This window comes from Penicillium paradoxum (assembly GCF_028828445.1).
Source record: "Penicillium paradoxum strain IBT 22861 chromosome Unknown utg000007l_segment0_segment0, whole genome shotgun sequence".
Taxonomy (NCBI): domain Eukaryota; kingdom Fungi; phylum Ascomycota; class Eurotiomycetes; order Eurotiales; family Aspergillaceae; genus Penicillium; species Penicillium paradoxum.
The window spans coordinates 4924709-4939880 of NW_026643185.1; the positions used below are offsets into that span (position 1 = coordinate 4924709).

General features: G+C 48.5%; 3 protein-coding genes across 3 annotated transcripts; 2 read left to right on the forward strand and 1 right to left on the reverse strand.

The window, feature by feature from the left end:
* Window positions 1-711: 711 nt before the first annotated feature.
* On the reverse strand, window positions 712-1938 carry N7457_009339 (60S ribosomal uL13 domain-containing protein; the record flags this gene model as incomplete). The annotated part of the gene is made up of 4 exons (XM_057180382.1): window positions 712-1005; window positions 1075-1390; window positions 1590-1725; window positions 1813-1938. Coding segments are annotated over 4 exons (717 nt in total), but the record flags the coding sequence as incomplete, so codon positions are not given.
* A 663-nt stretch (window positions 1939-2601) lies between these two features.
* On the forward strand, window positions 2602-3915 carry N7457_009340 (metallophosphatase domain-containing protein; the record flags this gene model as incomplete). The annotated part of the gene is made up of 2 exons (XM_057180383.1): window positions 2602-2797; window positions 2954-3915. The coding sequence occupies 2 exons, from the start codon at window positions 2602-2604 to the stop codon at window positions 3913-3915; spliced, it is 1158 nt and encodes a 385-aa protein (XP_057028769.1).
* Window positions 3916-7397: 3482 nt separating this feature from the next.
* Window positions 7398-9008, forward strand: N7457_009341 (J domain-containing protein; the record flags this gene model as incomplete). The annotated part of the gene is made up of 1 exon (XM_057180384.1): window positions 7398-9008. The coding sequence occupies one exon, from the start codon at window positions 7398-7400 to the stop codon at window positions 9006-9008; it is 1611 nt and encodes a 536-aa protein (XP_057028770.1).
* Window positions 9009-15172: the final 6164 nt, after the last annotated feature.

The window sequence follows — 15172 nt, forward strand, 5'->3', positions numbered from 1 at the left end:
AATTTGCTGGCCAAATCATGTAGTATTTATTTCAGAGAATCCTCCTGTTCCTGCAGGGGCAGTTCAACGGACGGGTAACATGCCAGATCAATTGATGGTGATCATGTACTCCGTACTCCGTCCTCCGTACCCCGAGGTACATTATGTATGAATGTGGTAGGGAAGGGCTGCCCTATGTCCCAAGGTACCTCTAGGGAGGAGTGCATCCTCCGGTATTGGTGCCGGGGCACAAAATATAAGCCTGTGCGTTACTACATATGCACATTACACTCTCTTGCCATCTCCGAGGGAAACGCCCGTCTTGCATTAACCTACGCCTCAGGTTCAGATCAAAATAACAGTAACTTATACAGTATTCTACAATAGCAATTGCTGTCCAGGTACCATCGACAAGGTACATATACCACATGGTAATTAGAGTACGAACCACTAAAATATGCGGTTCTCGGGATTTCTTTCCCTCCGAATTGACAAGAGAGTCTATGTGTACAATTGAGATGAATTACGGGATTTACGGAATTTACGGGAAAGAACCATTGAAGGTACAAGTCAAAGTATTTTTGATCATAAGAATCATGTTGAACTCTTGAAAATTGTTTCTTGGATTAAACCGCCACGGCGCGAGTCAACGGCCAGCTATTTTGAACCTTTAATCCCAATCGACTCCGTTTTTCTCGACTTTTGAAGATTCTAACCCCAGTCCCCGAGCCATCATGTGCGTCACAGACAGTGGTATTCATGAGTTAGAGGACCGGGCCGCAGAAGAAGTTCGGTCGGCTTGTCGTTCAAATTCGCTGAAAGAAAACCGTCCGCGATCCCATCCCAGAACCATCGCTCGACACAACAACCAGCCGCGCTAAAGGTATCTAGTAACCATACTGAGCAAGCTGGGTCTTGGTCTTGCTGTCCACATTCGCTCCCTGCTCGGCCTTGACAAGGTTGCGACGAGCGGCCTTCTTGCGCTCGTAGTAAGCCTTGCTCTTGACCTTCCGACGCTCCTCGAGTCTGTAAATTGAATGTTAGAATTTGTTGGCCCAGAATAATGACACTCAAATGAGAGATCAGGGCTAATACATACCGGGAAACAACATCCTGGTACTTCCAGCCAACCTCGTGGCTGAGACGGCCAACGGTGCAGTACTTGCGGCCGGGGCGCAGGCGCAGGATACGGAGAGCCTGGGGGACAACGACACGCTTCTTCTTGTCGTAGGGAGGGGGACACCCTCGAAGACCTTAAGGCGCTCCAGAGCGGCGGCACCACGGGGGGTCTTGTGGGGAATCATGCCGCGGATAGCCTTGTAGAGAATGCGGGAAGGAGCGCGGAAGTGGAAGGGACCACCACGGGTGGGGTTGAAGCGAGTCATCTTGCGAAGGTAGGCGTGGTACTTGACTGTATGGCGGAATTTCGAGTCAGCATTATGTTTCCCAGTGCATTTTCCTCCAAAACGGTCCAACTGCCACTCAAATCTGCCAACGATTTCGGTTTGCGGGGTTCGTCGATTGTTGCTTTCCTCCACATATTTGATTCACGCAGTTTCCAAACATAATGCAAAACGAGAAGAGAATATTCGAGAAGGGGTTGAACGTACGCTTCGCGCGGAAGAACTCGCCGGAGATGTTGAGGGCCTCACATCTCACAACGACGATCTTCTGACCGTTGAGCAGCTGCTTGGCGACAGTGCTGGCCAGACGACCGAGGAGGTGTCCTTTGCCGTCGATGACGACCTATTTCCAGACAGTTGAAGTCAGTCACAGATTCGGGATAGATAATTCGGCGAGAGTTGCGGCACTCAAGTTGTCGGGTATAAAAACGCACCACTGGTTCAAAAGAGGACATCCTGGTGATCTAATGTCCCGGGGGATGGTGTTGTCGGCGGTGATTGTCGTGGGTGTCAAGTCGACGCACACAACGAAGTCGGATGGCTCGATGAAACTGGGCTAAGCGAGGGTCCGTCCACTTTGTGTTAGTGGCGAGGGTCGCAGCCCTAAGCCTGACCAATCACAGGTACCCAAGATCACGTGCTTTCTCTCCCCGGCTCCGCCCGGTATCATCTTATATAATAATTTTATCTGTCTCTGTGCGACTTGGTGGCTCCCCTGTTCGTTGTGCCGTTAGGGCATTTGCTTAGGGCTGAGATACTACTCTTGTGTGTTCTAGAAGTTGAGTCTAAGATCGACTGATTATCTCCAAAGTTGAACCAAAATGGTAGGCTGAAGGCTTTGATATAATTCCAAAGTTAATGTAAGCTTGTCATATTAGGAATATATACCGCCATTTCCGACCTTTCCATGATTTTTATGTAGTCTTGTTCGTCGTAAACATCCTTATCGTTCTCTTCTCCATTCGATTGCCCAGATCATAGATCTGGGCAAATATTGGGTCCGATGACTAATAACATGGAAGGTCCCCCAGATGTCCGAGACCGGGTCCCAAGGTGATTGTTTTTCCCCCAAGTTGCAACTCACAGAATCAAGGTCGAAAGCCCCCTCTGGACTTCACTTCCAACTTGAATCCTTTGCGCGCGTTACCTGCGCCGAGCATCGATTCGAGATCCCAAATTGACTCAACTCCAGCAATATATCTTGATACATATTCGGGACATGCAACGAAAGACGCGTTTTGTCTGCGTATCCGACACACATGGGTATACGCCATCTGAAGCAGGCTTCAAGCTCCCAGCCGGGGATGTCCTGATTCATGCAGGCGATTTGACTAACAATGGGAGCCTAAAAGAGCTCCGCAGGACAATGGACTGGATATCCAAAGCCGACTTTGAAATCAAGATCATAGTTGGTGGTCAGTCTCTCCACTTACGGTCCACACGCCCATTCATACTTGGTTTAATCATGGACAATAATGAAAATGACCCATGCATATCTGCATTGCTTATCAAAAATACACCATTTCACTCGCATGAAATGGTCGATGCAAAATCCCTAACTTCTTGAACAGGCAACCACGACGTCACATTGGACCCAGCGTTCTATAGCAAGCACGGACAAAGCTTTCACGGCCAGCAACTCGAAGATCCACAGCATTGCCTAGAACTTATCAAGGAGTCCCCCTCGGTTGTTCTGCTTAACCACGAGCCCGCTCTAGTTTGTTTGACGCGAGCGGACGGACCAAATACGGTATTCAAAATCTTCGGATCCCCATACTCGCAGTTCCATGGAAACTGGGCGTTTGGATACGAGCAAAGTAATGCTGCTGAGCTTTGGAGCCAAATACCACTCGATACAGACATCATCGTTACGCATACACCACCACAATCTCACTGCGACCAGAAACCGGACGGCACGTTCGTTGGGTGTGAGGCGCTTCGCAGTGCATTGAGCCTCATCAGGCCGCATTTAGTTGTTTGCGGTCATGTGCATGAGGGACGAGGGTGCGAACGCGTTCGCTGGCGAGGCGAACTTGCCAATATAGAGACCGACGCAGAAATACAGACAAATTTTAACTCAGTTTACCGCATTACCCGAAGCACTCTGCCACCTGTGGGCAGCAAAAAACAGAGTCTGATAGATCTGACTGGCAAACGGAATGAACGATTAGACAATGAGGGATTTTCGCGCCCTGATCAAAAACAGTCTGATCTGCCAGTGACAGGACTGATGGCCTCAGCCTCGGCAGGGCTAGAGTCACCCGCAGGGGCTTCTCAAAAGACATGTCCACGAAATTTCCCGAGCACCCATCCGTCCCCGGGTGCGGGTAGCCCTGGCTTCGGTACCCGCGATTTCCATTTCGCCTCGCAAACGCTCAGAAAGGAGACCTGCATTGTCAACGCCGCTGTTGTGGCCACTAGTTGGCCGCACCAGGGGGCAAACGATTCAACTCGCCGATTGTGGTGGATCTTGAGCTTCCTGTGTGGCAGGACAGCCACGCGGTTGCGAGCGGGTGATTTCCAATGTGTCTGACCCTCGGTCATTTCCCGTGGATTTAAGCAAGTTCCTCCGTCCGGAGTAAAGAGCGTGCATTTTATTCCGACGGGCGAATCGATCGAAATGGCAATCGTCGTTTTGCTTTGGCCCTTCATCGTACATGGTGGCTTGACGCCAAATTCTACCTTCTCCTTGGGATATACATCGTGCCTTGTACAGTGACCTTGTGGGCTTTGGCCCTGTTGACGCCGGTGGTTGGGTGCCTCAATGCTTCATGACTTCAACATTGGTCGGTTAATAAGTGAATGCGCGATCCTAGTGCCGTCAGACTGTCTATCCTTACATCATCCGTTAAGCTGTGCGCTGTAGTGGATGGTGAGAATTCCATCAGACTGGCTAGGGTTCTCCGAGCGATGCAACTCGAGCATAAGCTCTTACGGGAGAGTATGCAGATACTAGGACATTCAAATCTTACGTAGATCAATAGAACGATGAAAGACGAAAGGAAGCAATTAGTCCAGAAATCGCGCTCGTCTCAAACAGACCAAACTGTTCGTCTCCGAAACCGGGACTCCCCTCCCGCTCTGTCTCGTATCTACCCCGCATGCAATGCACCATCTATCCACCCTCATCTGGGCGATCACAATCACATCGACACGCGCCTGTGATATCACAATCTTGAGTTCTTGATTCTTAAAGTTCCAACTGATTGTTTCCAGGCACTACACAAGTCATCTGCAACGGGGATCTTCCCCTCAAACTCAAAACCATCCAGAACCTGTAGCGCTTCCAAACGGCCGCTCAGTGGATAGCACAAGTCCGAGCTGCAAAGCACAGGAGCACAAGAATCTGAGCCAGCCAATGCCTAGCTCCTCCCACCCTCTTCCTGAGATCCGACGTGACCATGCGAGGCCGATCATGTACTCAATCAACGATGGGATTTCATATTTTGTTGCGTCTACGGAGTACTAATTTTTAGTTTCCTCTTGTCAGCAGGGATTTGGCGCTGGGACACACCCTCGTGGAAAACACATGTCTCTTGCAGAGTTTGCTGCTTACTCCGTAGTCTGGTATCCTCTTTTCTAGAAAGCGTTTGGTGGCTGGGCAGCAAGGCCTGGCCACGCTACGGATTACTCCGTACTACTCCGTACTCCGTACGGAGTACTTCGTACAGCATAAGTACGATGCAATAGTAAGGCCTATTATTACATGAGGTAATACTAGACATCATTACTGCAAACAACCTGCATTGCGTCTACAATTCTGTTCCCGGATAGGTAGTAAACCTGTAACCGCGTCAAGCCAGCCACGGCATATAGCGTACGCTTCATAGGTCCTACTCGACGTATCTGGACAGGGTAGCTTGCTTATTAGACTCCTTGACCTGTTTCAATTTTTGTCATTATGACTATGGCTACACTACTCCGTCCACACGCCCATGATCGTTTGGCTGCCAACGACCAATCCCGAATTCACCGGCCCTAGCGGGGTTCCGTGACAGTCCAGGAAGAGGGGTATTCCTTGATCATGGTTTAAGCGTATAAGGTTGCAATCTATGTTTCGGCATGGAAGGGCCTTGTGTGACCCCCAGGGCACTGCTGATGGGACCGGAGGATTATGGATTCGGCTGGTGCAGTCGGGTTGCAAAGATCAGCCGGTGGTCCAACGTTGCTTCTGGCGGCAAATCAATCACCCCAGAAAAGTATACTGCGATCACTATCACACACGATCCTGTCAACTGACAGGAGCGACAAACGCAAGGACTAGAGAGTCAGGCTATGTTTTGGGGCGAAAATATGAATGGCTCGTCAGCATCGTCGCCTTAATTTTGGGAATCACGGATCGCCTTAACAGTGATTCGAGGTATACATGACGTCTGATGTACAGCATGGTTCAACCGTGACTGTTTAGGCAATGGTAATAGTAAGATAAGGGTAATGCTGACACGGCGTCAAATTCTCTCGGCACTTGTACGCTTCTCATGCGTTTGTCATGATCGAGGCTGGCACACGCATCAGCTCCCGTTGAGCACCGGTCTGAATATTCCTACGCCGCGCGGACCGCAGTACTGGGTCCAGATGACATCAAAGTCACCAATGGCAGGCCCGGCCGTCGACAACAGTTTCATCCAGGGTCTACAGCACTTGTCTCATAGTCTCACCGTTAGGCAATATTGTTAGGTGGGGTGTGTTTATCAAAGACACGTAGAATGGGGCTGGTGTGGAACAAGTGCCAGTTGTTTGGCGTTGGAGAATTGGGTGTGAACCAATGCCTGAAAGGTCTAAAACGGGTAATCTTGGCCCAGGTATTTGAGTAATATTGCCGGGAGAACTGCATTCCAATACATGGAGAATCAAGGCGAGAATCCAATATTGAATATTGCAACACGATGCTATGTCGTCCAGTGTGTCCAATATAGGAATACATTCAGGCTATATATAGATCTACCCAGGTGTTCTTCAAAGAAAATAAAGAAAATAAGGCCCACGGAACCTTTCGGGAGGACGGAGGGTTTACCGTGGGTGAAGTCAGGTACATGCATACCGGTGTTCTTACATACCCTCCCTGGGGCACCTGGAATACCACCCAATTTAACGTTCCTGGGTTAATAAACGAGTTAGATCTGGGGGCGTGTACCTCGGACAGGGCGAAAAATTTGGAAAGAAATAGAAGAGAAAACAGCGAGATACCTTGTGAGGCGACCGAACTTAAAAAGAACCATACCCACCTCCGCTTGGATTGGCGGAAAGTCGGGGAGGCATATTAGCTGCAGGAGAGGACTACTGAATCGAGCATGCTACAGGAAAAAAGTAAAGATGGGCGAGATGACGATTCTGAGAGGGGGCGACCTGATCCCCTTGGAAGGGGTGTCCTCGTGTTATTGATCGCCCCACCGGGAGTAGACAAAATGCTCGAGCGAGGCATGATTGGCAGATGAGGCCAACAAATCAAAAGACGTGCTCAGGCCAATAACTATCGGTGAAAGTGATCAGTCCTGGGGAAATGGGTTTTAAATGAGAATAACCTGGGAGGGGTTATTAGGTTGGGCATATGCCTTCGAATAAGACGTTCTTTGTGTTCAGATCATTCTATGTCTCTATGTTTCTATGTCTCAATTCTATTCCATACATGTGTATTAAACTCCTACGTTGCCTTTCACGTTGTGGCGCTGTCCATTTCTCGCCCCTGGGATTATTTTCGGTTGGGTCGGGGGGTGTAGGAGAACGTCTCGACAGCTGATTCATTGTCCCATCCGTGTCCTTTTTGGGGTCTCTCTCTGGCCTCTTAGAGGTCTACTCCGTACTTTACGGTAACCCGGCCACATTGTTGACAATTCTCTTCTCTTTGCATTGCAAATCATCTCCAGTTCATTCTGGATCGGTGTGGAATCTTTGCTACGTCAACAGTTGTTTTTGACATTCCATATACGGCTCCACCGCCTCTTCCCCCTCTCACCTCCTTCTCTCTTCCTTCACCCATTCAATTCACTTTAGGGAATCCATTGAATATTTCCCGCAATGTCATCAACACCAGATATAGACCCATATGCTGCACTCGGGGTTTCCAAAGAGGCCACCATCCCTGAAATCAGAGCCGCCCATCGAAAGCGGGTTCTCAAGTGCCATCCGGACAAGATTCAAGATGAGTCGCAGCGGATTGCTGCCCAAGATGAATTCCAGAAAGTCCAACAGGCCTACGAACTGCTCTCAGACGATGCCCGACGAGCCAAATATGATGCGAAAGCCAGGATTGCCGAGTTAAAGCGCGAAATCTTAGAACGCAAACGGTCAGACCCTTCGTACGCCTCTCCGCGCGGTAGTGCATCCAGCAATCGCGAATACCGCAATGGTCATATTGTGGAAGAAAGAGTCCCCTTGGATGCCTTCTTTGAGGAAAAGATGCGATTCACAGACGAGCCACGCTCAATGTCTCGCAAATTTGACGAATTTGGCGTGCGTCCAAAGCCGAAAGCAGCGGAAGAGAAAGACAAGAAGAGGGACCGCACACCGTTAAGCACCTATCACCAAGCGAAGGAACTGCGGGAAACAGCCAAGGCGACAGCCAAGGCGTCACATTCTGACCGTGCCAAGGTGCGCGATCAGGAGCGACGACGACAAGCCGAGGCAAAGTACGACACGTTTGAATCATATGCCGAAACCGATGAGGCCTCTGATTCCAGTGTGCCCCGCGATATTTACACGAAACGAAGCGCGACACCTCGCCGAGAGCGCGATTCGCGATCTCGACCTTCGGAAGCCTCTCGTCGCCGTCACGGCCGCTACGAGGAAGAAGGCGCTTCGTCCGATCCCTTGCAGTCCAAGTTCGATAATCAGTTCTTCAAGGCAGAAGATTATATTGCGTCCAAAGCTCGGACTTCTAGGTCTCCACGCCAATACCGTGGTTACGACTCGACTGAACCAGAATCATCCAGCTCGCGATCTTCGGGTCGGTCTACCCGAACCCGGCGTCGTTCTTCGTCGCGCGACAGATCCTACGAGCACATAGAATCACCCCGGACCTATGAAGCCAAGCCTCCCAAGATGCAACCCTCCGCAACTTCCCCAGGCATCAGGGAATCTCTCCGTCCTTCTTTCCTCAGCACTCGCTCCGCAACCACCTCTGGCTTCAGCCGCCCCAAGCGGGAAAGTCGCGAGCCAACTCTCTATGAAATGACCCAAGATCCAATCCCATCGCGAACTTACAAAATGCGCGAACGCAACGACTCGGGTTACTCCAGCCCTGGCACCCCCGAAATGCTTCCCAAAAGCAGTTCCGCCAAGACATCAACGCGCTATAAGATCGTCACGGAACCCGATCATATTGTGGTCGAGCCCAAGGCATCAAAGCACCGTTCTTCAAGATCTCCTGATCGGGATCGCATCTCCTCAAGACAGCCACTCAAGAGGAGTACTACCTTCCAGAATTACACCATGGAAGCCTCACCTCGCATCGAGACTCGGTCAGCGCGCCCTTCTCGTCATCCGGACGTTGAATACATTATCCGCCCGAAGGAGAAGGACGTCACGTACTCTAAGACGTACAAGGAAGAAGATGTCAGTAGACGTCCTCATTACATATGTGAGGAGGATCTCCGTCCCCCAAGGCGCCAGTCCGCCTATGCCTATTAATTCTATCATGCAACCATGAAAACCACGAAAGATGATCAACTACGACAAATGACCCAATTTGTTTTTTTTTTCCATTTTAATTTGCACTTTCTGCTTTTTCTATTCTTTTTCTCGATCTTATGGAGTCGGGGCGTCTTCAATCATCTGCCTGTCGCATTTTCATTTTTTTTTCTTCATTACTTCTTGTTCATATATCTGCTGCCCCCAAACAGCGCCTTTACAGCGAAGAACTCGTCTCTCTCGTGAATGACAATTCATTCGAGTTGTTTGATATTCTAAGAGAGAGATCAAGCGAGTTCTTCCATTCCCAACTGGGCCATGCATGTTACACGTGCCTTCTGCATTTCCATTGCCTATTCCATTGAGCATTGGGCTTTCTTTCGGGACCTGTTTGAAATTGTGTCACCTGGCCTGAGTACGCCCACGCAGCCGGGGTGCATCTTTGTCACTACCGGCGCATCAGGGCGGATATGGGGTCCGGATGGTGTATTGCATCTGCCTTGCCTTAATCCTGCACATGTGGCGTATGAAGTTACCTGGCTCTTGCTTGTTTCCTTGCTTCATTTCTTTCAAGGTCTGTCTTTTTCCTTCTTTTTTCTTCTGTTTTTTCGCCTTTTTTTACACTTGTTCCCTCCCGGGCTATACCACTAGATACCCCGTGGACTACTTTGCTGGTCAGATCCAATTAACGACTTATGCTCTTCGGTATGACATGATAGATATTCCAATATACTGGCTCTTTGTTTCAGCTTCTTTGTTCCTTACTCCGATTCGTGCTGTAAAGCGGATCTGTTGGTTGGGCTGCGTTGGGTTGCAATTTGGGCCACAGAATGCCCACTTCAATTTGTTACGTATGGAGTATTTTGATTGGACTTGCTAAGACTAGATCGATGCATTTGATACTATGGATTTCTTTGAAACGTACTATATTTGGCATATTACGTACCTAGAGTACTGCAATGACTGAATTTGTTGTTGTTCAGATTTGCTTAGCCCTCCCTGCGGACTTTGGACCCTGAATCAGGAGTCAAGGGTTTAGGCTCAATTTGAGATAAAAATGGATGTCTTTCTTAAAGATTTCATGCAGCAGAAAAGCATTAATTCTATTTATCTCCCAGTAGCATCGACCAATAGGCTAAAGCATTCATCATAGGCTCTCATTGTTGAAGCATATCGCGCCACCATTATATCAGCGTTTCTCAGTCTCTTTGGGCCGGAAAAGTCCTGTTAATCCCAATTGCCGAGTTCCATCATCATCAAGAAATGTCTCATCTTCCACATTTAATGTGGCGCTTTGCACTCGGCTTCACATCGTCGGGATGGCCTCTTGTCTCGGCCAGCAGTTCATAAGAACTAGCGAAGGCACCCGGGAGACCTCCAGGAGTACGCGCTATTTTTGGAATTAGACAAGGAAGCAGATTGACTTTGCAGATTCTTCTTCTTTGGGTCTTTGTTCGGTGGCTATAAGCCTGTCTTTGTTGGGTCGAATCTCTATCTCTCTGTTCTCCGCATTTGATGCAGGGTTCAAAGCCACACAAGGCCTTATCAAGAGGATTCGGAGGCAGTAGACATACAAAGAGATGGATTTACTGCTTTTGATCATGAATCGATCCTTTTATTACTCTAACAAAATCTGACTCGACGGATAAAGCCCACAGATTTGGTCGGAAGTTCATGAACTTGGGCTTTGAGACTTCTCATCGAGGACTTTGTATCAGCTTCTGACTTCTTATGGGGTCTCAGGACCGGGTCTCTTGAAGAACAAGGGGAATAGTGAGGAATTAGAGCGAGATGATAGTGAATGCCAGCTGCTTTTGCACCCAGGCACATGTGTGTGTATGGAGAGTCAGGAAGACTCGAGGACGGCATGCGAAAAGGCGGCTCAATAATATAGTCCCCAGAAAATGAAGAGGGTTTGGGGCTAATCTCGAATCTCCTTGAATTCAAGTCGCCAATTGCCTGGAATGCATTATGAGCCTTGATCGTATAGCACGGTATCAAGTCAACGAAAATCAAATCGCGAAGGCAGAACAGATGGTATGCAGCCCATCAATTTGTGCACCTCTCATTTAAAATACTCGTCAAAATCGCATCTTTGATTGCTTTTGTGATCATCTAGTACGTACTCATTGCCTTGCGCGGGGTTTTTCATAGGTAAAGTTAGCGATCCCAGTCATCATGGATGTAGTCAGTGTTCGGAATAATGATAGGCCCAAAGGTTGCCAAAGATGAACAGTGTAGGTGTGTGTACCAGGAATTGCGATGGATACACATTGGTCGGGGAATAGAGCTTGACGATACCGCCGCAAAGATCGCGACAGTACAGGTCTTCCGGTCCGTAGCGTGGTCGTTAGGGTATTTCTATCTGATTGGCATGCGGTTAAGGGCATTCAAGGGGTTTCTATCGCTATCGCCTCCTGGTCCTTCTGAGTTAGACTTTTGTTTCTTGGGCACCTGGGAACGCAGCCGGTGTCTTTGGGATCGGGGTTGGGGGGAGGGGAGGTAGGAGATCGTCGTTCGTCGTTCGTCGTTCGTCGTCGTTCGTCGTCGTTCGCCGTAGTCGATTTGACTCGTCTTAGAAAGTTCAATACAAGTAGTATCTCAATGACTCAATGACTGTGTCTCTTTTTATCGAGAAAGATGGAAGATTTTGATGAGAGACACCAGAGAGACCGAATGCGAAATAAACAGTGGACGGCCCTGAGTACCCAGGCCTACCTTCCACTTTTATCCAAATCGAGGTCAGACTTCCCGAGGTCAAATCATTGCGTCTAGGCTGTTTCCACTGCATACAACCTCAACAGGGCTCGATAGGAGACTAATACTAGGCAGGTCAATATGATATCTTTCCGCTTTCGCCCTTGCTGATGTGACAGTATGTCCAAATCATCCGAACATGGGCATGCACCTTTGGCACTAGTTGTATGTCCATCCCACCAGAAGTGGCCCTCCATCGACTGACTGTTCTCATTCATTCTCGCCCGCTAGTACACCCCAAACCCTACGGAAGCGCATATACACAGTTTTTACTGAGACAATCTCTATCTTCAATGAGCCTCGAGAAACCTCCCGACGTCTACGATCTTGGGACCCAGTCGGAATGTGTACTGTGCACGGACTGTTGTACATACGCCACGATGCGCCACTGTGGGTATCATCCGCAGATCCCCCGCGATTACAGATCTACTACCCGTTAATACGACAGCGGTAAAAGCCGAGGAAGTACAAACCAACCTATGCGTTGGGACTTGGACAACTACTCACTGATGGAACATGACCCCTGGGCGAGAAAGGCGTCTACCAGGTCAGGTTTCAGACTTGTTGGGTACATGTATGTAGATGCAGGATAGGTAGGGAATATTCATAGAAAGAGATAATGAGGACTGATACAGATCTACGATGGAAAAAGAAAAATTCATTTTATTCCTCTATCTAATAATTAAATACATGCTATCAACATGCCTGTTGATGCTCGAGGAATGTCTTCCAGGTACCAAGTACGACCAGGGGGGAACCCTCCGATCATAAAGGCGATGGAATGTTTCCATCTCATCTGTTCAACGCATCGACCACAGAAAACCGACTTCTCTGGACCAAATACAGACAGACAATAAGAACTCCCCATAGAATGAAGGGAAGGTATCAAAACAGCAGAGAAATGGGATGGGGAAATAAAGAGAAGAACAAGAACAGCATCAGCCCAGAACGCCAGACCCGCCAAGCCCACAAGTTTTTGGCCATATCGCTAGTACCGAAGTACATTTTTCTGCGAGGCGGGTGCACTCTAGACTGATGTGTATTAACAAGAAGAAACAAAACAAGAGGAAACAAAACAAAGACCGTACAGTAGGGGGTGGTAGATTGGGATGGTAGATGGGGATGGTAGATGGGAATGGGGATGGGGATGGGGATGAGGAGGGGGAGGGGGAGGGGAGTTGCAGAAGAGAAGAGGAGAAAAGGAGAAAAGAGAGGAGTTGGGGGTATTTATATCCTGGTCCTCTGCCGGTTTGGGATCAGGAAGGCACGACTGTGAGCACTGCTGATGGTGACTTCCCAAAAAGGGAAAGTGCTTTCTATACAAGCCGGAGCCCATTGAGGAATCTCAATCCTTCCGGTGTTGAGAAGCTTTGTGGCCAATCCAACACTTCGGAATGAATGGAAGCCCTTGAGTTAAACTGGAACCTTCCCCATTGTCCCTATTGTTCATGGAATCAATCAAACCAAGATAAAGTCAATCCTGGCGAGTCTTCCTGATAACTCGATTTCCCTCCCATTGTCAAGTCGGAATCAATCCTGCTGTATCTTGAGTGTCCTGGTTGCTCTCCGCCCCTCCATTGAGAGCTATATTCTGGTTTTCATCCCCGCCTTTTTCTCTCCCTTTAATTTGCGTTGTGAACTTGCTGGCCATGACCATGTTTAAAGGTGGATTTTGAGAACCTTCGGGAATATCTTTACCTACATACATTGCCGGTATGATGAATAGCCGGCTACTGAACCTTGGTATTGTATTTGAGGCTTAGATCCTCACCATCGTGGCTGCATCCATGGATATAACTCGACGTCTGTAAAGTTGGTACCCGCTTGGTTACCTTCTCTTCCCGCACTCCCATCTGAGCTGGGCTCTAAGCCACCCTGGTTTGTGCTGCGACCACTTCCTGGTACAGCCACGGGGCTAAGAAGAAAGCTTCCTCGTGAGACTTCGGTCCTCCATCTACGGCCGTGTGGACGCCATTGTTGCTTCTCGTGACCATTTGTGGGTGAGGCAATTCAAACATTTGAGGCGCATACAGACATAGCGGGCTCGTTTCTGTTGATTAAAAGCGTTTACTTCTCTGGAAGCTTCATATAAATCTGCTCATATCTGAGATCATGCTGCGAAGATAGAAGTTGTGGCTCATTAGGTGATATCGTCCTTCTGTTTCAGGTCACATCTCATCTGTCAGGCTGTCCAGTTCTTTCAAATATCGGCTTCAGTGGGAACATATTGAAGGACTTCTTCTCTTTTGCCACTGAATACCTAATCCATGGATAGCTTGGGATACTCGGAATTGTGTTCGGCCCCGAAGAAAGTTGCACTTCGCGTTTTGCAGTAAAGGCTGAAGTCTCACAGACAACTACTTCCCTAACAGATCTCGAGAAAGTTCAGAAATTAAAATACTGCGTTTTCCTTCTTGCGACGAGATAATTAACTTTCTGCGAGTCGGGCGTAAGTTTTGATCTCAATGGCACGATATTTGAAGTTCCATGTGGAAAGTAAGCCAGTTTGCTAGCCGCGGACACGACTAGAGGACCCTGGAACATCCCGCCTACAAATCTCTTCCATTGTTTGCACGCAATACCATGACCCAGACTAGCCGACTTCTGGAGAGGGGAAAGCTTTGTTGGGCACTCAGCACAGGGAGCCACCTGTAAACCATCGAGTGTGCACCATGCTTCCTTTCCGGTTCACAGATAGCTGGATGCACCGAGTCCCTGTTGGTACCGGATCATACTATGCGGAATACCTATTCTGTCAAGCCAAGTACTAGGCCGGGCTTCAAAGATATCAGCTTCTCGTCGTATTAACCGAAGGTTGTGCATGATGAGAAGAAAGAACACTGTGAGATAGATGGTCGAAAGACGACCTTTTACTACATTGGATCAGCTCTGCGTAGTGGTTCACAACTGGAATCAATGTTGCTCGGTTTTTATTCCCCTACACCGAATATATTGCAGGCATGTCGAGGCTATTCATTGACGGGCTTGTGGATAAATCTCTATTTTGAAGATGGCACACAGAAATATATGCAGGAGAGAAATTTGGGCAAGCTGCAAAGAAACCCAATGATTTAGTGCTATTCCCCAAGGCCGTCTCAATGGCCAGAATGAGTTCCTACTCTGTGATAGAGGCGCATCAGCGTCAGATCCCCTTGTAGAGCGTACAGTTGATTAAGTATTGTGGCGGTCTACCTGGTCAAGATGGTATCTATGTATACTTCATTAGAGTTAGGATCATTGTCAAAACACAGTTCCGAGACTAATAATAATAATAATCGAATCTATATACAAGAGCAGAATGAACCCAATGATGGGGTCATATATTAGTAGCAGGCTCCCCGGGTCCCATTCCTTTGCCAATCTATCAAACTCCGCCAACCTCAACCGTATGAAAATGCGTGTCCAAT